Below are 23,207 nucleotides of genomic sequence, written 5' to 3' on the forward strand. Positions count from 1 at the left end.
GGGGGGCAATTGCCCCCTGGGCCGCTCTGATGGCCCGTAAAAAGGCTGCACCGCTTCTGCCACAGACATGCCTAATGGATTCCTGGTGAAGGTAAGTAAAAAGCCCATACCGCTGACCTGCTAAGTGCGAGTTGAAGACAAGGACAACGCTCAGGCTTCCCTTTCCCCCCAAGAATGGATGGTGTAAACTGTGTCTGAGCAGAGGCCGGTTCCATGCCCCACTGGAGACTCTTCTGCCCCGGCCAGCCCCAACCGAGCTGTCCCAACTCCCCCCAACCTCCCCCTGCTGGCCAGGTGGGGAACCTGGATTCAGCTGGTAAGTAGAGAGTATCTGGAGCAGGGCTTCAGAATGGGGGTCAGGAGGAGGATTGGGAGAGTGAGAGGGGGTGAGGGAAAGTGGGAAGGGAGCCAAGTCACTGCGCCATGGGCCTCTGGTTTGTACTTGCTCCCTGGGCCAAAAGTTGCCAGTCTGCCCCTGCACCCAATGCACCTTTACTAAGCATCTGTTTTGTAGCTTATCACAATGGGCAGTAATGGTCTACCCTGTGATGGCAAAAATGCACTAGGGTGTATGTAAAGGCAGAACTTTTTTGTTTTGGATGAATTATTGAAGATTTAGAACCAATGTTGTATTGCTGTCTGTGTCCTAACTGGGCAGATTCATCCCCTTTTTTTTCCCTGGTGACCACTGTTGCTTTGTGTGCTGATCAAACACAGATTTTCCAGCAGACCCATTAGGAAGGAGTCGATCACTAGGTCACATTTCGATCCATCTATGGCTGTTTCCGTTTCAGAGATCAACTCCTCTTGGCCATAGGATTGAAATTTGGCTTATCCTTGCAGAACCAGCGGAATTTCTATCCATCTACGACCAGCTTAACGGTTACCACTTTAAGGGTTTTAAAGAAGAAGTCAACAGTGCCAAATTTTCTTTTATTTTAAAAAAAAAAAAAATCCCTGCAAAGTAAAGGGAAATACTTTCCTTAGACCGAAGCCCTGCACCGCCGTGCTGTGAGCTCTGACAGACGTTCCATCTTCACTCGTTCTTCCTTCCGGGTTCGTGTCCCCTGGTCGCCTGATTGGCCGCGCCACGATGGCATCACTCCACGCATGCGCACGGGAGTTATAGACCGCGGCATGGGGCTCTGAAGAGATGGCATGGATATACCGTCCATTCAGAGCGCATGCGCCGGTGATATCGCCAGCTGCATGCAGTGTGAATATCCCCTAAACCAGAGGTGTCAAACTCAATTTCATTGCGGGCCCCATCAGCATTATGGTTGCCCTCAAAGGGCCAGTTGTATCTGTAAGACTCATAGTGAAGTACGTACATTTTATTATAAAGAAAAAACTCACATAGCGTTGCATGATACAAGCTTGTACTCAAAATAGGCCGCGGCTGGAGGCGTGTCTGCATGTGGGCTGGCTTGCTGACGCCTTTCGTCGCACCATCGGCCTTTGACAACGTCCGATGGTGCGACGAAACGCCTCAGGCAAGCCAGCCCACATGCAGACACGCCTCTAGGAACGGCCTATTTTGAGTACATGCAAACGCTATGTGAGTTTTTTACCTGTTATTTCTTTTCAATAAAATGTACGTACTTCACTATTTGAGCCTCATTTGCATTTGGAGGGACATCTCTATCCATTACTCATGAAGCATGAATGTGTGAGGATACGTTATTGTTGATCAAGTTACCGTGTGGAACCTGGTGCCAGTTACCCGAGTGGACCCTACCCCGTTAGGTGTTTTTTGTGATCCATGCCTGTTCATCCTTCCTTAACCGGGGGTCTAACGTCCTGGTAAGGGTTTTACTATACATGAGCACGTGGTTCTTCCAGGATTAGGGTTTTCCATCTATGGTGCTGGAATCTTTATTTCATTTCACCTCTGACCCTCATTACCTGGCTTCATGGACTTTATATGGACTCTGATCAGTTTTTGATTCTACTGATACATTGATATGTTATGTTTGGCGCTGTACTTTTTTTATTTACTAGTTCTTGGTTTGATAACACCTCTGTACGAGCAGCCTTTTTTCTCGTTTATCAAGCGCAGCTATCCTTCCTTTCCTTTATCTGTAAGACTAGATGTCCAGAGCACCTTACTCCCCCTTATATCTCATGTCAAGAGCCTCCCCCGCTATCAGAGGTCAAAAGTCCCCCACTTTCCCTTACATCACAGTACACCCCCCTTACCTTGTATGGAGCTGGGAAGCAGAAAGTGCAGGGTCTGGAGGAGGACCAGAGGCGGGCTGCAGTTTGCTGAATATTGAGACCATGGGAGGCAGAAAATAGGGGGTGCTGCAGCTGCAGTAGAGGTGCAAGGGCCACATAAAATGACCTGGAGGGCCACATTTGACCCATGGGCCTTGTGTTTGACACATGTGCTCTAAACTGTGAAGGTTTAGGAGATATTCATAGTACATACAGGTAAGCCTTACTATGGGCTTACCTCTATGTACAAGCCTACAGAGTGGGTGTACATCCACTTTAATGACTAATTGTGCATGACACCATTGCGTAATAAAGAATTTTCTTAAATGTCAGTAAAGTGATTCAGATGATGGATCACAAGGTTGTGAATACTAATCCAACAGGTCTGAGAGTCCCCAACATTAGAACAAAGGAGAAGTTCCACTTCAAGTCTTGAAGCAATTTGGACAAAGGATGTGCGCTGTCCTCCTTGTGAGGTCTGCCATGCAGGAAGCTCCATAGAAAGGTCCTAATGGATTCTATTTTGGGTGGTGGGGTCTACAAGTCATTGAGCTTTTTCTCCCACTCCGTATTTTTTCCAGTGTTGTGTCAGCAGATATGAACTGTAGTTAACTCTTTTTCTCTTCTAGCTGATTCCTCACAGCTGTGCGCTGAGATAAAATAATCTGTTTATCACAGAGTCTATAAACTGCATACTAGTAGCTGAACACTGCGTCATCTTTAAAGGGACATTGTGGTGCGTTTTCTGTCAACACATTTTAGGATGTCAACATTTTGGTGGATTATCTACAGCTCCACACTAGTGGCTCAACACTGGATCACCATTAGAACTTTAGTGTATTTTCCGTGAATATTTTTTTATGTTGTATCAAACTGTAAGCAATATTTATAACATAAAGTATTTTTAATTGCTGTTTTCAAATTTTTAATTTATTATGTATATCTATAATTTTATTATATAGTTTCTCTAGGATCACATTTGTTTGTCTGAATTTTCATACATTTTTCGTGTGTTGTTTTTTTTTTTTTTTTTTTTTGGGCCAAAAGCACACTATGTCGCACCAAAAGAAGCACCTGCACCTTTTTTATCCACTTCTGGACCAGAAGGATTTGCCCCCTTAATGACCAGGCCATTTTTTGTGATTCGACACTGCGTTCATTTAACTGACAATTGCGCGGTCGTGCCATGCTGTACCCAAAAAAAATTGACGTAAATTTCCCCCCCACAAATAGGGCTTTCTTTTGGTGGTATTTGATCACCTCTGCGGTTTTTTGATTATGCGCTATAAACAAAAAAAGAGCCACAATTTTGAAAAAAAAGCAGTATTTTTCACTTTCTGCTATATAACATTCCCAATAAAAAAAATTTTAAAAATCAAATTTTTTTCACCATTTTTGGCCAATTTGTATTTTGCCACACATTTTTGGTAAAGAAAATGCGTGTATTTTGATTGGTTTGCACAAAAGTTATCGCGACTGCAAACTAGGGGAAAAATGTGTCATTTTTATTTATTTTTTTTACTAGAAATGGCAGCAATCTGCAATTTTTAGCGGGACTGCGACATTGCAGTGGACACATCGGACCCCTAACCAGTGGACCAGTGTAATTACTACAGTAATCAGTGCTAAAAATATGCACTGTTACTGTAATAATGACACTGGCAGTGAAGGGGTTAACACCAGGGGTGATCAAAGGTTTAAATGTGAGCCTAGGGGAGTGATTCTAACTGTGTGGAGGCGGGGCTTGGTGGATGGAAACAAGGCTCCTGTGTTCGGAAATAACAGGAACACAGGAGCCCTGTTTCAATCAGTGACAGAAGAGCGGTGTGCCGTGTTAGTCCCTGTAGCGATCGCCGGGTTCCCAGCGACCATAGCGGCCGCCGGACCCGTTGCTTAGCTGCAGGGCTTGAGAGCTGGCGCGCTTATCTGAGAGGCAGAAATTGCCCATTGCTCAAGGAACCCTGGTTGAGAAACCCTGCTCTATAGCAATACACACCTAACTGAGCATGTGCAGAGTGGATCCTAGGGCTCTGTTCTAACAGCAGATGGATTGGGGACAGTAAAAGAAGGGGAGGATCAGAGAAGACAGGCTCAAACAGCCTTTTTACATAATGCAGAGGATTAACCTCTTTAGGCTCCACAGTGAGTATATTAAGCATGCTTTACTGCATATACAGACTGATTTTACTGTTGTGGGTTTAGTAACACTTTAAGCTGGCCATAGACTGATGGAATTTCAGCCAGTTCCGCATGGACCGGAGGAATTTTGATCAGTATTTGGCCATCCCAGTTTGATAGAAGTCAATAGTTTTAAGCGACTTCAGTTGTGGGACATGGTGGAAAACATTTTTTGGTCAGCGGCTGCTGCTACATGCAACTAGTGTAAGTACCTGAAACTATACAGATAGCAGTCATCGGTTATCCACTGTGTTTCTAAGTGAAACTTCATCCTAAAGGGCAAGTTCCACTTTATGTCCTCCTCCTGCCTTCCTCAATCATATTTGGAACATTGCATTTTTGTGGGGGGAGCAGGTACCTAGGTTTGATAGTTATTCACTCCCATATGTGATCCAAGTGATATGTTTGCCCCCCCCCCCTCTCTTTGCACACAGCCTTCTGGGACACGTCGCAGGTCCCAGAAAGCTGCGGGACCATTCACAAAGCATGACTGGGCATGAGCAATGGGAAGCTGGCTGTGAAGAAGCAAGGAGTCACAGTTGGCTTCCCACAGTAAAAATGCTGGCACGGGGGACTCGAAGACTGGTGCAAGAACTTTTCTGCCTGTGCATTTTTGATTCATTTTTGGTGTTTTTTGATGCCTTCTAGTGCTATTTTTTTTTTTTTTTTTAACTCAAATCTTTTCTTTACCTTAAATAAGGACATGTGCGTTCCAGTGCTTTTTTGGTGCATTTAGGTGCATTCTGGTGCATTTTTGATGAGTTTTACCACGTTCCAGTACAGCTCAATGCGGAAAAAAGCATTTCCCGGTCGTGACGTGTAACGTGATGACGCAGGCGGCGACGCGTTTACGGAGCATGCGCTCCTTCTTCACGCCGCAGGCGGTGACTTGTTTACGGAGAGGCCTGAAGAAGGAGCGCATGCTCCGCAAACGTGTCGCCGCCTGCGTCATCACGTTACACGTCACGACCGGGAAATGCTTTTTTCCGCATTGAGCTGTACTGGAATGTGGTAAAACTCATCAAAAATGCACCAGAATGCACCTAAATGCACCAAAAAAGCACTGGAACGCACATGTCCTTATTTAAGGTAAAGAAAAGATTTGAGTTAAAAAAAAAAAAAAATAGCACTAGAAGGCATCAAAAAACACCAAAAATGAATCAGCTGAACATCTGAGACCACTGGAGCCATCCTGACTAACTTTCCCCACGGACGGACATTACACACAATTATATGATGCTTTCCCAACTTGCTCATTTGTGAGTATATAGATGTATATTGCCATGTTTTATTAAACCTTCCTACTTCACTTAGAGTGGCGCCTGTCTTTTCTCTACAGTCATACAGTTTGTATGGCTGAATTGGCATCGCACAGACATCGTATGTGATCTGCACGGCAATGCGGTGCGAATCGCATGCAATGTCTGGCATGACACTAGTGTGACCGGCCCTTATGCCTCCTACACACGATCAGATAATCGTCTGAAAAAAAGTCGCTTTCAAATTGATCGCACAATAATCTGATCGTTGGTACACAGCTTTTGACAGCCGATCATGACATTTCGTCCAGCAAAATCCGAAGGGATAAAAACGAAAACTTTTGTCATACGATAGCCTATCGAATGACATTAGTTTAATCAGTACAGTATGCGTCCATCTAAACATCAATCGACAAAGACCACACATGATCAGAAACACAAAAATAACCCGGAAAAAACCTGGCTGCCATTGTTTTTTTTTTTTTGCACTATCTGATATGTAGCTACGTAACCAGAAAGCTTTTCCTGAATCTTACGAAAAAAAATCATACGTTTATACGCATTGTTGAATTCCATATTAGTATCATGCAACAAAATGCGAACGATAAGTTGTCCGATGATCTGATCGTTTGTACGAGGCATTAGTAAATCAACCCCCAACTGTGTACTTGGCTGTTTGCCCTTTTCAGCTTTAGTGAGTAAACTCGGTTAGGGCTTGTGTTCAGTTGCGATTGGGGGGCAGTAAAAACAGACGGTTAAGATGTGGTTTTATCGTTCGCAACTGCGCCCCCCCCCCCTTAAGCTACCAAGGCAGCCAGGTGGGTGTGTACACATGCCACAGCAAAAATGATATCCATATGTGCAGTGTAATGTTGCTTGGAAGGCCTATACACCTTTTAGCAGCCTGCCTAATCCTAGAACACCCTGTGTAGAAGAAAATATACCATCTCACAGGAGGTGTAGTCGCATGATATTAAATAACCCTTTATTTATATTCAATTTTTTTAGGGTAAACTGGGTTAGAATCCACTTAACCTGTAGTTACCGTATTTATCGGCATATAACACGCACTTTTTCCTCCTAAAAATGGAGGAAAAAGTAGCAGTGCGTGTTATACGCCGATATAAAAAAAAAATGTCCAGAAAGCAGCGCCGAGAGGTAGAAGGGTGCGGGCGGCGCCGAGGAGAAGGAAGGACGTGCTGTCATCGGAAGTCCTGCCTCCTATGCCTACGTCTATCATAGGCGCCGGGACTTCTGATGACAACGCGTCCTTCCTTCTTCTCGGCGCCGCCCGCCCCCTTCTACCTCTCGGCGCTGCTTTCTGGACATTTTTAAAAGTGATTTGTATAGTGGCACTGGCGCTGGCGAGGCTGCAATTATGGGCACTGCGCTGGCGAAGCTGCAATTATGGGCACTGGTGCTGGGAAGGCTGCAATTATGGCCACTGGCGCTGGCGAGGCTGCATGTATGGGCACTGCGCTGGCAAGGCTGCATGTATGGGCGCTGTCTAGGCTGCATGTATTGGCACTGGCGAGGCTGCAATTATGGGCACTGGCGAGGCTGCATGTAAGGGCACTGCGCTGGCGAGGCTGCATGTATGGGCACTGCACTGGCGAGGCTGCATTTAAGGACACTGCGCTGGCGAGGCTGCATGTATGGGCACTGCACTGGTGAGGCTGCATTTAAGGACACTGCGCTGGCGAGGCTGCATGTATGCGCACTGCACTGGTGAGGCTGCATTTAAGGACACTGCGCTGGCGAGGCTGCATTCGTGGGCACTGCGCTGATGAGGCTGCATTCATAGGCACTGGTGAGACTACATTTAGTTTAAAAAAAATGTTCTGAGTTCAAAGCTGTTTATTTTAAATTTCAGCTTTTTTCCTGAAATTTCTCCCCTAAAATTTTGGTGCGTTTTATACGCCGATAAATACGGTATCTAATGTATATGAGTTGGGTGGAAAAAAAAGATCAAGGCTCACGGAGGAAACCTTATCAGACAGGGAGGGGACATATAGCAAATCAATGGCTATTTGTGACCTTTGAACCAATGACATTGCATAGGCCAATGATCTGCAATACAACTTGACATGTAAAGCATTATATTTATTTTTTTCGTATATTGCATATACTGGATTTCTTCCACATCCATTGATTCTGCAACAGCGGAATGTATAAAATGTGAATTTTTTTGCTGGTCTCTGCATCTGATTAGCAGCATGTGTTGTGTAGAGTTTTGTGTCTGTGTGTCTCTGAAGATCTAAGTGCTCTCAGGTCCTCCATGATCACTGATTTTTGTGTTTTCCAGTGTGTGACAGTGCCAGGCTGGCAGGCTTTGTGTTTCCTGGCTGGGACAGGGAGCTTGTGTGCTTCTTCAGCCAGCAGTGATGTGGCATTGACTGGTCTTCACACAATGCACACAATGAAAATCTGCTTCTATACACAATACAAGCTACAGCTTTAATTCCTTATGGGAATAAAAAAAATGTGAATATTTCAGAAGAGATCCCATTATTTTTCCTATACTAGTGTATATACAGTATAATGTATGTGTAAATATACACTCACCGGCCACTTTATTAGGTACACCTGTTCAAATTCTTGGTAACACAAACTGCTCATCAGTCAACCACATGGCAGCAACTCAATGCATTTGGGCATCTAGACGTGGTGAAGATGACGTGCTGAAGTTCAAACCGAGCATCAGAATGGGAAAGAGAGGGTATTTTCGTTACTTTGAATGTGGCATGGTTGTTGGTGCCAGACGGGCTGGAATGAATATTTAAAAAACTGATCTTCTGGGATAATTATACGCACCACCATCTCTAGGGTTTGCAGAGAATGGTCTGAAAAAGAGAAAATATCTAGCGTATGGACCAGAAATGCCTTGTTAATGTCAGAGGAAAATGTGCAGAGATGATAGAAAGGCAACAGTAACTCAAATAACCAGTCGTTACAACCAAGGTATGCAGAATACCATCTCTGAACGCACAACACATCAAACCTTGAACCAGATGGGCTGCAGCAGCAGAAGACCACACCGGGTGCCACTCCTGTCAGCTAAGAACAGGAAACTGAGGATACAATTCGCACAGGATCACCAAAATTAGACATTAGAAGATTGGATAATCATTGCCTGGTCTAATGATTTTCGATTTTTAGCTACAACATTCAGATGGTAGGGTCAGAATTTGGCATAAACAACATGAAAGCATGGATCCATCCTGCCTTGTATCAGCGGTTTAGGCCGGTGATGGTGTAATGGTATTGAGGATATTTTCTTGGCGCACTTTGGGCCCCTTAGTACCAATTGAGCAACGTTTAAACGACACAGCCTACCTGAGTATTGTTGCTGACCATGTGTCCACCCCTTTATAACTACAGTGTACCCATCTTCTTCTATTTCCAGCAGGATAATGCACCATGTCACAAAGCTCAAATCATCTCACCACTGGTTCCTTGAACATGACAATGAGGTCACTGTACTCCAATAGCCTCCACAGTCACCAAATCTCAATCCAATAGAGCACCTTTGGGATGTGGTGGAATGAGAGATTTGCATCATGAGTTTGCAGCCGACAAATCTGCAGCAAATGCATGATGCTATTATGAAAATCTCTGCAAAATGTTTGCAACACCTTGTTGAATCTATGCCACAAAGAATTAAGGCAGTTCTGAAGGCAAAACAGGTCCCAACCCTGGTAGTAGCAAGGTGTACCTAATAAAGTGGCCTGCAAATGTGTATAAATACAGTACTATGCAAATGTTTTTAGGCGGGTGTGAAAAGTTGTAAATTAAGAATGATTTCAGAAATAGGAATGTTAACAGTTTATTTTTTATCAATTAACCACTTGCCTACAGGGCACTTTCACCCCTTTCCTGCCCAGGCCGATTTTCAGCTTTCAGCGCTCTCACGCTTTGAATGACAATTGCGCAGTCATGCTACACTGTACCCATATGACATTTTTATCATTTTTTTTTCACAAAAATAGAGCTTTCTTTTGGTGGTATTTAATCACCTCTAGGTTTTTTATTTCTTACAAAAAAAAATGAAAAAAGTCAGAAAATTTTAAAGTTTTTCTTATTTTCTGTGAGTAAAAAATAAATTTTTATTTAAAATAAATACATTTTTCTCCTTCACTGATGTGCGCTGATGAGGCAGCACTGATGGGCACTGATAGGCTGCACTGATGGGCACTGATGAGGTGGCACTGATGAGGAGGTACTAATATGCGGCACTGCTGAGCACTGATAGGTGGCACTGCTGAGCACTGAGAGGTGGCACTGACGGGCACTGAGAGGCGGCACTGATGGACACTGACGGGTGGCACTGACGAGCACTGATGGGCGGCACTGATGAGCAGCACCATCAGTGCCCACACTCAGTGCCCATTGTGCTGCCAGTCAGTGCTCCTCAGTGCCTAGATGAGCAGGCACTAATGGGCACTGACTGGCAGCACTATGGGCACTGATTGTGGGCACTGATGGTGGGCACTGATGGTGGGCAGTTATAGCAGTTTATTTCCCTCTTGTGTAATCAGGGCACTGGTGATCAGTGCCCTGATTACATTTCTCTGTGTTCCCTATGAGGAGGAGCCGCTGATCGTCTCTCCTCGACTCACACACTGACAGTGTGAGCCGAGGAGAGCCGAATAACGGCACTTCCTCATTTACATGTGACCGGCTGTGATTGGACACAGCCGATCACATGGGTAAAGAGTCATGTCATTGACTCTTTACCGAGATCGGGATCGCGCCGTGTCCTAGCAACACGGCACGGCTACGATCACCGCTATGCGCGCCCCCGGAGGCCATCATATGACGGCGCCCCAGGATAATAGGTACACCACTCCGCCGTCATTTGACAACGGGCGGGTAGTAAGTGGTTAACAAAATAGAAAGTAAATGAGCAGAAGAGAAATCCAAATCAAATCAATATTTGGTGTGATCACCCTTTGCCTTCAAAAACAGAATCAATTCTTCTAGGTACACTTTCACACAGTTTTTGAAGGAACTCTGCAGGAAGTTTGTTCCAAACATCTTGGAGAACTAACCGCAGATTATTTGTGGATGTAGGCTGTCTCAAATCCTTCTTTCTCTTCATGTAATCCCAGATTTGGGGTGTGTGATTGGCTCCAAGTTTATTCTCCAGCAGGACAATGACCCCAAAGATACAGCCAATATCATTATGCACTATTTTCAGTGTAAAAAAGAACGACAAGTCCTGGAAGTGATGGTTTGGCCCCCACAGATGTCTGATCTCAACATTATCAAGTCTGTCTGGGATTACATCTTTGTATTTGAGGCAGTTTACAACTACAGAAGATCCATGGTTAGTTCTCCAAGAAGTTTGGAACAACCTACCTGCCGAGTTCCTTCAAAAACTGTATGCGTGTAGAAGAACTGATGCTGTTTTGAAGGCAAAGGGTTGTCCGGCCACATCTGGAGTATGCTGTCCAGTTCTGGGCACCGGTCCTCAGGAAGGATGTGCTGTAACTGGAGAGAGTCCAGAGAAGGGCAACAAAAATAATTAGGGGAATGGAGGACATCCGCTATGAGGAAAGACTACAAGCACTAAACTTATTCTCTCTGGAGAAGAGACGATTGAGAGGGGATATGATATCAATGTACAAATACTGTACTGGTGATGACCCTAGCAATAAGACACGTGGCCACTCACTAAAACTAGAGAAAAAGCGGTTTAACCTTAAAATACGTAAGGGGTTCTTCACTGTCAGAGCAGTAAGGATGTGGAATTCTCTTCCACAAGCAGTGGTATCAGCAGGGAGCATTGATAGTTTCAAAAAACTATTAGATGGGCACCTTAGAGACCACAACATACAGGGGTATACAATGTACGGTTAACAGCAAACACACACACACATCATAGCTTGAACTGGATGGACTGATGTCTTTTTTCAACCTCACTAACTATGTAACACCAAATATTGATTTGATTTGAATTTTTCTTCAGTTTGCTTGCTTTGAATTTTGTAAATTGATAAAAATAAACAATTAAAATAAGAGGTTGAGAAGAGTTTCATGTTTTGCCTGACAATGGGCTTTAACACATTACGCTACTTCCTCCTGTCTTTCTTTCTTTCTTTCTTTCTTTCTTTCTTTCTTTCTTTCTTTCTTTCTTTCTTTCTTTCTTTCTTTCTTTCTTTCTTTCTTTCTTTCTTTCTTTCTTTCTTTCTTTCTTTCTTTCTTTCTTTCTTTCTTTCTTTCTTTCTTTCTTTCTTTCTTTCTTTCTTTCTTTCTTTCTTTCTTTCTTTTCTATAGCACCAACAGTTTTTACAGCACTTTACAATATAAAAGGAGACAGTACAGTTACAAGACGAGAAGGTTTGGAGGGCCTTGCCCGTGAGAGCTTACAATCTAAAGGAAGAAGCAAGTGATACAAAATGCATAACCTGTGAGAGGGATGAGTTGATGGAGAAAGTAAAAGTGTAGTTGTTTGTTAGAGGTAGAATATGCTTCCCTGAAGAGATGAGCTTTCACAAATATCCTAAAGGCAGACAGAGTAGGGCAGGGGTCTTCAAACCATGGCCCTCCCGTTGTTCAGGAACTACAATTCCCATCATGCCTAGTCATGTCTTTGAATGTCATACTTTTACAATGCCTCATGGGATGTGTAGTTGCGCAACAGCTGGAGGGCCGTAGCTTGAGGATCCCTGGAGTAGGGGATAGCAGGGCAGATTGAGGTAGAGAGTTCCAGAGGATGGGAGAGGCTCCTGGAGGTGAGCATAGGAAAAGGTGAAAAGGGAGCTAGAGACAGGTGGTTTTGAGAGGAGCGAATGAAATTGGTAAAACATTTGGAATAGGGTTAGTGCTGTAACTTAGGGCAGAGATGTGGATGGCTGTATATGTTAGGATTTTATATTTTCTTCGAAGGACAAGTAGACGAGTAGTGGAGGGATTGGTGGAGAGAGTTTGGATGGTAGATGAGTCTGGCTGCAAGGTTTAAGAGACACCATATATATTTCTATTCTTGGAGCGCTATAATGCAGAGATATAACCATTCCATATTTTAGCAAAAAGTGGTCACCGCCTCCACCTATAACTGGTCTTAGTGGTAAGGAGCACTGGAAGGGCGGACGCATATAAAAAAAACTGGAAATCTCTTCGTTTTTTTTGATTCCATATTTTCGGCCTGTGAGTTTTGATGAGACTGTTATTGTTAGACATATACATGAAATGAATGAATACAGCTCAGTGAACTGTTTGCATTGTGTGCGTTGGGTTTACTGTTGCTGGGTTAGGCAGAAATAGACGCTTGTCTCATGTGCTTCCTTATTAGTGAGCGTTGTTTAGCTCACATGCTATCTCTTTATTGTTCTCATGTCCTGCCTGATTATCCGGGAGATCCTAATCAGTTTGGTCTAGGCCAAGTCATCTCACAGTCAGGCCCGTCACTCCTGCAGTGTGGCAGTGTCCCTGTACAGGAAGCACCTGGTTAGACACTGGGATCCAGCAATGAAAATCCATTCAGGATATGAACTCATGCTTTGTTGGTTGTCCCGGCCTTACAAGCTCTGCTTGATTACAGGGCCACCAGTTTGAAGTCAGATCTGACCTCAGGTGACCTGTTACTTTAATAATTAATTTTGTCACCACCATTGTCTTTCAGCTTTATGCCCTATTGGACCAGGACAATCAAAGACTGCACATTGTTCATATTATTAATCAGTGAATAGTCCCTGCTAATGATTGTCTGTGTATAGATCCCTTCCTTAAGCTGCCTACAGGCATTAGACAGGAACCTGCCATGTTTGTGCAACCTGGTTGGGTAAGAACTTTGTGACTGAAGATCTTTTTATAAACATAAGTTCTTATTGGGAGAACTTTCCTGTTGGTACCTATGGAAGGGGGGGGGGGGGGGTTGAAGCCTCCGCAGACACCAGTTGTGTCAAGGGAAAATCCTTCCTGGCTGATCCGCTTTTCCCAAGAGAAAATCTATAGAGATATCGATGCGAAAAAATAAAAGTCCAAAAAGCCACACATTGCAACAAAACCCAGTGTGTAGAAAGTGAAAACAGCCTCAGCCCAGGCTTTGTCCAGGCCACACACATCCAACGCGTTTCGCCCTGCCCAGGGGGCTTAAAAGAGTTGTAAAGTCCAGAAGGTTTTTTATCTTCATGCATTCTGTGCAATAAGATAAAAAGCCTTCTGTGTGCAGCAGCCTCCCCAGCACCCCCTAATACTTACCTGAGCCTACCATATTTGCTGCGACATAGACAATATTATATGGGTGCAAAACTGATTTTCAGTGTGAAAAGTTCTAAGCAAGAAATTCTATGCAGTGATCTACTTTTGTGCTTTATGTTATTGTAGTGCTTATGTAATGTTCTTGTGCAATCACAATCACCCCACTGGACACATGCTCACCATACAGAATAGACCTTCAGATTATAAATGATCTCAACAGGCGTTTCCCTGTAAACCAAGGGTATAAATCTCAATACTCCTAGACAATCTATATTCTCAACATGGTATCCCTTCTGGTATACATTTCATACCCTAAAGCTTCTACTTTCGGCCAATCAGGTAACAGGTCTCAGGACCTGCTTCCTGATTGGCCAGGAGACGGATCCGTGTGACAATAGCGAATATTCATTTGCTATTGTCACACAAGTGGGTTGACTTGGGGCGCACTGCTCTGCGCCCTGAGCCCACCCTTTTTTTTTTAGCCTGTGAGAGCCTCTGGCTCTAGTCACATGGCTAAACAAAAAAAAAGCCCCATTGAACTCCATGCTTCCGGTGCCCTGCATGTAGATTAGGGGGCCGGCCGCATGGATAGGGGGGCACCGCCACTGCTCTCTGCACAGCCTTTCACTGGGAAGATGGGTATGCTGCTGCCTCCCCCCCCCCCCCCCCCACAGGGAAAGCATTTATAATGTGTGTTTTTTTTTTTTCCTTTCAATGTTTTTATTTACATTTTTGCTTTATATCTATATCTATGCGCACATTTTTTTTGCCTTTCATTTCTATTTTAAACTGAATGTGTTGTTTCACAAGGTATAATTACTTTATTTGTATTGCTCTATTGCTCAAAAGGATAGAGAAGAGATATGCTCCATAGTGCTTTCAGTAACTTAAAATCTAATTTCTATTAAAAGTCAATAAAAAAAAAAAAAAAAAACTCCCACTCTCCTGTGCACTGAGATTGCACACCAGATAATGACAGCTTGTTCCAGGTAACACGGACATACAGGTACAAGGGGGTTATGTGAGAGGTAATTGCTCATTTTGTCTAGAAGGAGAGGAGAAGCGGTTTTACTTACCTGATCTACCTTGGCAGATGGGGCTCCCCCATGCTCCAGTGGTGGACTGTCCCTCTGCTTCAACATATCTAGTGCAGCCCTATAGACCCTCCTTTGGCATTGATGATGTCCGGATCCTAGACCACTAGATTGTGGGGAAAAGGAAGCTGTGGGGACCGGTAGAGGATCAGTTAGGTAAATTATTTTTTTTGTTCCCCTAGAACTAAATGAGCACAGTGTGCCACAGCCCCACTGCAAGAGGTATTTTTTTAGATGCTTGGAGTTGTTTAGTAGTGTTTTTTTGTGTATTTTTTTTTATTTACTTGCAATTGTTTGAAACAAAACTACTTGGTAAAAAGTTGCATAACATTTGTTTACATTGTAAATTTACTACTTTTTGTTCTTTTATATGATCGGGAAATTTGGATTTGTTACCTCCCTGTGTGGCCTAGTATATCATTCTTATGTGTCTTTGATCTTTTTTTCAGAGATTTCAACTCGCTGAGTAAGGAGAATGTGTATGAAAATAATAATTTGGTAAGTTCATTTACACAACTAATGTTAATACTGCTGATTTTCAGGATGTTTTATTTTCTTTGTACATGGGTTCATCAGTTCTATTAACCTCCTTTTGAATTTTGTTAAAATCTCATGGTTATGTTGGCTGCACACAGGGATGTTTTCGGTTTTCGTTTGCATTGCAACAAAATTTACCACAGATGGTGTGACTAGTCCAACTTCTATATACAGTATACAGGGCTCAAAATTTCAAGTCCTGAGCTACTAGCCAGGCCTTAAGAGTTACTCGCCACTAGTTGCCCCACCCAATCCCTACCCTGCCCCACCCCTAATTCCACCCCTAATTCCACCCCTCGTAAATTATCTCATGAAATGACACTGTTAAATGATTTATTCAAATGTAAGTTACAAAAATATAAATTAACAGCAACAACTTGATCAGTGCCCATCAGTGCAGCCTGATCAGCGCAGCCTCATCAGTGCCCATCAGTTAAGCCTGTCATTGCCCATCGATACAGCCCCATCAGTGCCCATTTATGCAGCCCCATCAGTGCCCATCAGTGTAGCCTCATCAGTGCCCATCAGTGTAGCCTCATCAGTGCCCATCAATGCAGTTCTTCAATGCAGCCTATCAGTGCCCATCAATGCAGCCACATGGAGGAATCGGGAGGAGAGCTGCCTGGATCACACAGAGAGAGGATCTCCTGCTGTAACACAGTTTGGATCTGAAAAGACAGCCGCTGTTATACAAAAAGTCCTGCTTCCTGGACCGGCTCCTATGATAGACGTCACGCTACTTCAACTTCCTGGCATTGGGCCAGTGTGTTGTCTATCATAAGAGCTTGTCTAGGAGGCGGGACTTTGCTTGACAGCTGTCGGCGTTTCAGATGTAAGCCGTTTCACAGGAGTTCCCCTCTCTGCGTCATCCGGCTGGCTCTCTTCTTCTTTTCCTCTCCTCTCCTCTCCCTTCCCCACAGTTTTCTGGTGGATCGCAGGGAGGAGACTCAGCTCCCTTACAACCCCGCCGGCCGGTGGTATCAGCCCCGCTCTGATACGGCTCCACGCTCGCCCTCAACTTATTTCCATACTCCAAATGAGGGCAGACAAATGGAAAGTTTGAGGGCTACTGTGTGTGTGTGTGTGTGTGTGTGTGTATATGCTACATCCAGTTAAACCAATTAAAAAAACAAACAAACAAACTAACAGAAAACCACCATATACACTCCTACACCCCCAGTTGATCCAGAGCAGTGGTCTTCAAACTGTGACCCTTTGATTGCCCCTTTTCCAGCCTTCGGGGCACTATTCAGACATATACATTGGATGACAGCATAGCGACAGCGATAAGATCCACTTTATTTCCAAAATCAAAACATTGACACGTTTCAAGCCAGTAGGCCCTTAATCATCCCACAGGCCCCGTACCAGCCTCCCACAGACCCTGTACCTGCCAGCCACAGACACTGTACCAGCCAGCCACCCTCCACAGGGTGCAAGCCAGCCAGCTACCCACCACAGGGTGCCAGACAGCCAGCTACCCACCACAGGGTGCCAGACAGCCAGCCAACACCCAGCCCCTGTGCCAGCAAGCCAGCCACCCACCACAGGGTGTCAACAAGCCACCCACCCACCACAGGGTGCCAGCCAATCAGACACCCACCACAGGGTGCCAGCAAGACAGCCATTAAACAAACCTGTTCAGTACCAGATTTGTGTCAAAAATTGTCTTTATTTTTCAAAACTTTAAATGTACAAAATATCGGCCCATATTGGCCGATACGCAATGGCCAAAATATCGGTATCGGCAACGAAAAACCAATATTGGTCGATCCCTAGTGCTAACCACTTAGCCACTGTGCTGCCCAGTATCTCAAATTATTAAAGCCAGAGGATCAGAATAACAGCCAGGCAACTACTGTTTTCAGAAGTAACAATGGTAACCTCCATGTCCCGCCCAAGACAGGGAGTTGGTGCTTCTATTGCCAGTACTAGCAAAGACCAGTAGGTGCAGGGCAATTGCAAAAGGAAAAAAGAATGGGCGCTCTTGCTGGGGGATTGGTCCTTTTGTTCCAGACAGTCTTGATAGGTGATATGTTAATCAGACTGATGGTGAATGTTCCAAAAGCACAGTGTTAGTGCTATCATCGAGGGCAGCTCTTGCAGGGCCGAAGTGAGATCCCACATGTAAGCAGAGTAAAGAGAAGGTGCCACTCAGTGAAGCAGTAATAACAAATTTATTAAGCTTATATCAAGACTTACATAAAAGCAAAAAGTGGAGCGTCATGACCCAGCGTCCTTCCCAATTCAGACGCAGGACACTTAAGAGTGCTGGCCGGAAGTATCAATTAACAAAAGGGGAAACAGGAAATGGAGCCAATGTTTCATATACCAATATTGGGGCTGGAGTCGTCCTGATTCGGGTGTCCCTGGCTTATTGGCTCCATTTCCTGTTTCCCCTTTTTGTTAATTGATACTTCTGGCCAGCGTTCTTCAGTGTCCTGCGTTTGGCCGTGTATTTTATTGGTCTGAAGAAGGAGCTGTTGTGATCATGCTCCGAAACCGGCAACGGCCCATTCCTCGTCTACGGCGGCACGGTCCTTCTGTGAGGTATGCGGTTCACCACAGCCACACTCTGATTCAGCCCCCGGATTGGTTTAGGTTGCTGGTTGCCTTTGTCTCCAAGAGCTGTTTGGTTAATGATAGTTATGTAGAAGGGCTGAAGTGAAAACCTTTTTCATAAGGGTCCTTTTAACATGGGCTCCTTTTTGCTCAGCGGGGATCGACCTGCTGTTCAGGCGGATGACCGGTCCCTCTCTGCTTACTTTGAAGAGACAGAGCGGTCAGATTCCCGCTCTCCTCTATGGGAGGTCGGATGAAAATAATGAACCGCCTCTCCGTTTTCATACGATCCTTTCCAATCCAATCCTCCAGACGGATGGAAAATAGTGTTTTCATCCGTCTGGTTTTCACGGACCACATCGGATCGGATAGCAGCGGGTGTCAGCGGAGAAGTCATCGCTGACGTCCGCTGCTCCATAAAGGTGCATGGAGCATCCGATCAGGCCTGCCTGAAAAACTGACAGGGGGACCTGATTGGAAAGCCCGTGTGAAAGGAGCCTAAATACGTTTTGTTGAGGTCTTCTATTTTTTGTAGCAGGCGAGGACCATTCTCTGGCTGTATTTTTGTAACTTAAAGCAGGTCTGTAACAGCAGCTCATTGTTCTTGTAATTCAAGAGTTTTTTTCCCTGTGTCTCCATACTGCAGGCTTTCCGTGTTGCCGAGGAAAAACTTGGAATTCCGGCTCTGCTTGATGCAGAGGACATGGTCCAACTACGTGTGCCAGACCGGCTGAGCATCTTGACTTATGTGTCACAGTATTACAACTTCTTCCACGGGCGTTCTCCTAGTAAGTTGCATGGTTAACTAGTTACATAAAAGAAGATTCTCTCTTCTTCCTATTTTCACATATTCCAGTAAATTTGGTACAGAGGAAAGAAAAATAATTTGCCTTTGGGCTATAGTGGTACGTTTTTTCCACAACCAACAGAAAATGTATTCGCGCCCCACAGAGGACGAAAAAAATTCCATACAATCCAAGTTGTTGTTTGTATTGCTTTGCTCTTTGGTGCTGACCACATGGCCATAGGAACATAGGAATGAGCAAATTGGAGGAATAGTGGCAGACAGTGCCAGACCATCTTTTTCCAAAATCTCATTGGTAGAGACCATGTGACTGACACCATAGATTTGTATATCTTTTTGTATGATTACTTAATAAATAAAGGTCCACTTTTTTAAATTGTTTAACATTTACTATATTGTGAAGTAGCACCATCCTCATCTTGTCTACTGTTATCACTAATGCTGGCCATACACTATACAAAAAATCGTTCAAACTCATTTTCGAAAAGCGAACACTCAGCCGTGAGAGCAAATGATAGTGCCATCATGTAATGACCGATAAATCGTTCAATGGACATCCATTTTTTGTTCGTTTTTCACATATACCTAGTGCAAACAGTTTGGACGAGAAACACACTAACCTTTCAATTTATCATTGTTCAGCAGAAAATTTCCAAACTTCGTTTTTTCGGCTCAAAAACATCACAACCAATTACCGATTTGTGCCCATTAACTGGCCGAAAAACAAACAAACTTTTCAAATGACCGAATTTTGGCCGATTTTCTTTCTTTTTTTTTTTTGTATAGTATTAGTATATGGCCAGCGTAAGGCCGTTTTTGGTACTGATAGAAAAATTGTATTCCTTGCATATCAATATATGGAATACAATCAGCGCAGACAGGTGGGTGTAACAAAATTGGATGGAAATGCTGGCTAAACACCGACCCAGGAAACACAGCAAAATTCCCAGAAAGATATGACAAACAAATTGATGCAGCGCAAATCCTATAAAATCCTATAAAATAAATGTAAGAAATCGCATGTGAAATAAAATGAAAATAAAGAGTCCCAGTAGATGAAAGAAACAGTTCCTTAGGTCCAACCAGTGTAGAAAGAGGATATAGGAGACAACGACTCCACACAGTGATCTCCCTCCACCACAAAGCACACTTATGCCCTCACCTCATATTTTGACCACTGTTTTACCAGAGGTCAAAAATCGCAGTGTCAATCCACAACGGCAAGTAGGCTTCAGGTACATATGTATGCACCCCTTGATAACTAAGGACCAGGCAGGACTCACAAACCGGATGCACCAGATGCAAACATTCAAGGTATTCCCAAGTATATGAAAGAAAAAAGGACCTCTAAGTGCAGACTGCCAGTAATACGCTATTTAATGAATGAAGGTTGCACTTACATGGTACATAATAAAAGCGGGCACATCGATAAGGTGTACAGCAATGAACTTCAGCGGCATGGGCTGTGCATACCAGCAGCCAGCCACACATGCTCGGAACAGGAACAGCAGTGGGTGAGGTCAGACGGATACGGCTCAGCCTCCCATACTGACGAAGTCCAGTTCGGACATAACGTACGTACGGGAGGCTGAGCTGATGGGGAAAGTTAGAAGCCAGATAGGCTTCTTTAAAGAGAAGGGTTTTCAGGGATTGTCTAAAGATGGATAGATGGGAGACAGTCAAACAGATTGGGGTAGGGAGATCCAAAGGATGGGAGAAGCTCTGAAGAAATCCTGGAGGTGAGCATGGGAGAAGGTGACTAGAGAGCAGGAGGTCTTGGGAGGACTGAAGAGAGTGGCTAGGTTGATATTTTGAGATCAAAAGTGGACTTCAGTGAAAACCACATGCCGGAAAGGTCAGTAGATCCAGAGTAGGAATGAACTCAGAGTCCTTGTCCGAATCAACTTGAGCAAGCCCACCAGGAAGCTGTCACTCTACAATCCAATCATAAGAGCTTGGGCGTTCCCGCTCCACAGCTGCATATATACACTCCCCTTGTATACATGCTGCTGCTGGGGGAAGAATGCCTCAGCCACAGATGATTGGCCCAGTACAGTGACAGCTTCCTGATGGGCTCTGGTGGGTTTGGGCTAGGATTCAAACACACCTAAACCCATCTCTTATCCAGAGATAAAGGCAGGCAAATAATATGCAAATCTTGGCTTCCTTCTGAATGTCTGCCTTGACCCTTCCATCATCCCAAGTCTCCCTATCGGTCATTTTTTGCCATGGGCACCCCAGTGACCAATGGAAATGCTTAGATTGTTGTAGGGCAGGGTCAAGATTGAAAAGTCAAGATTTGCTTGTAACTTTGCCTTCCTCTAACTATGTTTCTACTCATGGTTTTGATGAACTTTTCATTTTGTTTATGTATTTTTCATTGTCTGCTCCATTTGATTTGCCCAAGTTCATGACTTTTATTTAAGAGGCTTAGAAATATGACGTGTGTGAATTTAGAATAGTCAGTATTGCCCCAACTATCCTGTGAGATTCAAACCCGTTTTGTCCTGTTCTTAATATGTTCGTCAGAAGAGTAATCTAATGCATAATATAATAAGTATCCAGCACTGTTGTCTTAGTGGGGAAATGCGTTAAACCAATTCTGTGGTGCTTTCATAGCCGCCTGGGCTCTTTTTCTTTCCTCTGTGGGAATGCCCTGTGCAGCTGATAGGGAATGAAAAGATTCTGTCTCCCGGGAGATTACTTCAAAATGTTTTCAATTGTACCCCTCATACAGATGAGAGCCTTTCTTCCAAACCACAGTGCTGAGAGGAATGTGGCCTCTGCTGGCTAATGACCCTCACTCCTGACCTCCTGTGCTTTGACAGATAAACACTAGGAAACACAACATAGGCAAGAAGTCCTAAAAAACTCTAATAAACAATACTTAAAGTGGCTTCCCTCGTGGTGAAACATACAGCACTTTTTTTAATTTTAATATATTTTTAGTCTATGCTTTCTACATACCGTATTTTCCGGCGTATAAGACGACTGGGCGTATAAGACGACTGGGCGTATAAGACGACCCCCCCTAATTTTTATCTACCGGTAATACTTATACTTAGGTTACCTTGGAGTTATTATACTCGGCGTATAAGATGACCCCCCCATTTTTTGGGGGATTTTTTTGAGGTTCAAAAGTAGTCTTATATGCCAGAAAATACGCAATGGAGGGGGGTTTACTGTAATTAACAGCTGAGCATGTCTTTAGTGAGGGCAGGAGTAAGACCAAATTGGGTTGGGCCATGGGAAAAAATGAAAGTAGAGCTCCATTAACTGACATTCTGTAGTAGGTGAGCATCTTAGCAGATCAAAGGACCTAAAGAGTAGGGTCAATACATTTGTAGGTAATGTAAAATTGTGTTTTTTCTTTTTTTTTTTTAGGGGGGAAAGCTAAATAGAGAGAAACTTTTTTTAATGTCTACATGCCAAAAGCATAGTTACTCTTCCAAAACAGCAGTATGGCCCCTTTCACGCAGGCACCTCCGTTCTGTCTCGGCAGGAGGTTCATAGACTGATCTCCTTTTTGAGTCTGATTACAACAGAAATGGATGTCGCATGTGTTGCATCCGTGTCCATTCTGCTTTCGTCCTCCATCATGTGATGAAGGAGTGGAGGGAACAAACAGAATGTCAGAGGAAATCCCTGCAAATGAAGGGAATTCCTTAGGGACCCCCAGGTCCCCAAATCTAGTGTACCCATTGGAAGGTTTCCCCTCTATTATTTTTCTGGGGACAACTCAAAATTTGGGATTTCTTTAACTTTCACTTTCAATGATAATGGCAAACCGGACCAATAGAGAGGATGAATCTCCCTAATGGGGACACAGATAGCAATAAAAACTGCCAGGTGTTCTAATCCATCTCCCCTGAATCCAAAATTAATTAAAAAAAAAAAAAGAAAGTTTTGCCTTTTAGTTATACTTTAATTAATTATCTCAGAAGCTTCTCAAACTGATGACTTGATAAAGCGCATAGCGCGAAACATGTAGTCATGGCAACCATATAGCTTATGGTCCACCCTGGTTCCTGGTATTTCCCCGCAAGTGGCGCCTGTCCGGCTGATGTCACCACTACGGAACTGCAGAGGAGTCCTTTCATCCTCGCGCCGGCTGGTTTCCGGCTTTGTGCACACACTGCTCAGCAGTCCTGGGAGACTGACCTCCTCGCACTTGTGTTGCTTGCTGCCAGGTGCCCTTGTCCACTCCAGCCCAGGGGGATGTAAGCATTTTATGTACTTTGTTTTTCGGTTATTAATACCAATAAACTGTTAACCCTTCCTATACTGGATGTTCACCTGACTTCCTTATCCATTGCATCCCAGTGTGGTTCATGCGCTGCCTTCCTCATG

General features: G+C 44.1%; 1 protein-coding gene across 1 annotated transcript in view; it reads left to right on the plus strand.

Moving 5' to 3' along the window:
• MICALL2 (MICAL like 2) overlaps nucleotides 1–23,207 on the plus strand; it is a 160,798-nt gene that overhangs the window by 42,155 nt on the left and 95,436 nt on the right. Inside the window, exons 3-4 of the mRNA XM_082261698.1 lie at nucleotides 15,403–15,451; nucleotides 18,699–18,840. Coding sequence (XP_082117824.1) covers nucleotides 15,403–15,451; nucleotides 18,699–18,840 — 191 coding nt within the window. The remainder of the gene's footprint in view (nucleotides 1–15,402; nucleotides 15,452–18,698; nucleotides 18,841–23,207) is intronic.

Source organism: Pelophylax lessonae, assembly GCF_965119305.1.
Source record: "Pelophylax lessonae genome assembly, chromosome: 6".
Taxonomy (NCBI): Eukaryota; Metazoa; Chordata; class Amphibia; order Anura; family Ranidae; genus Pelophylax; species Pelophylax lessonae.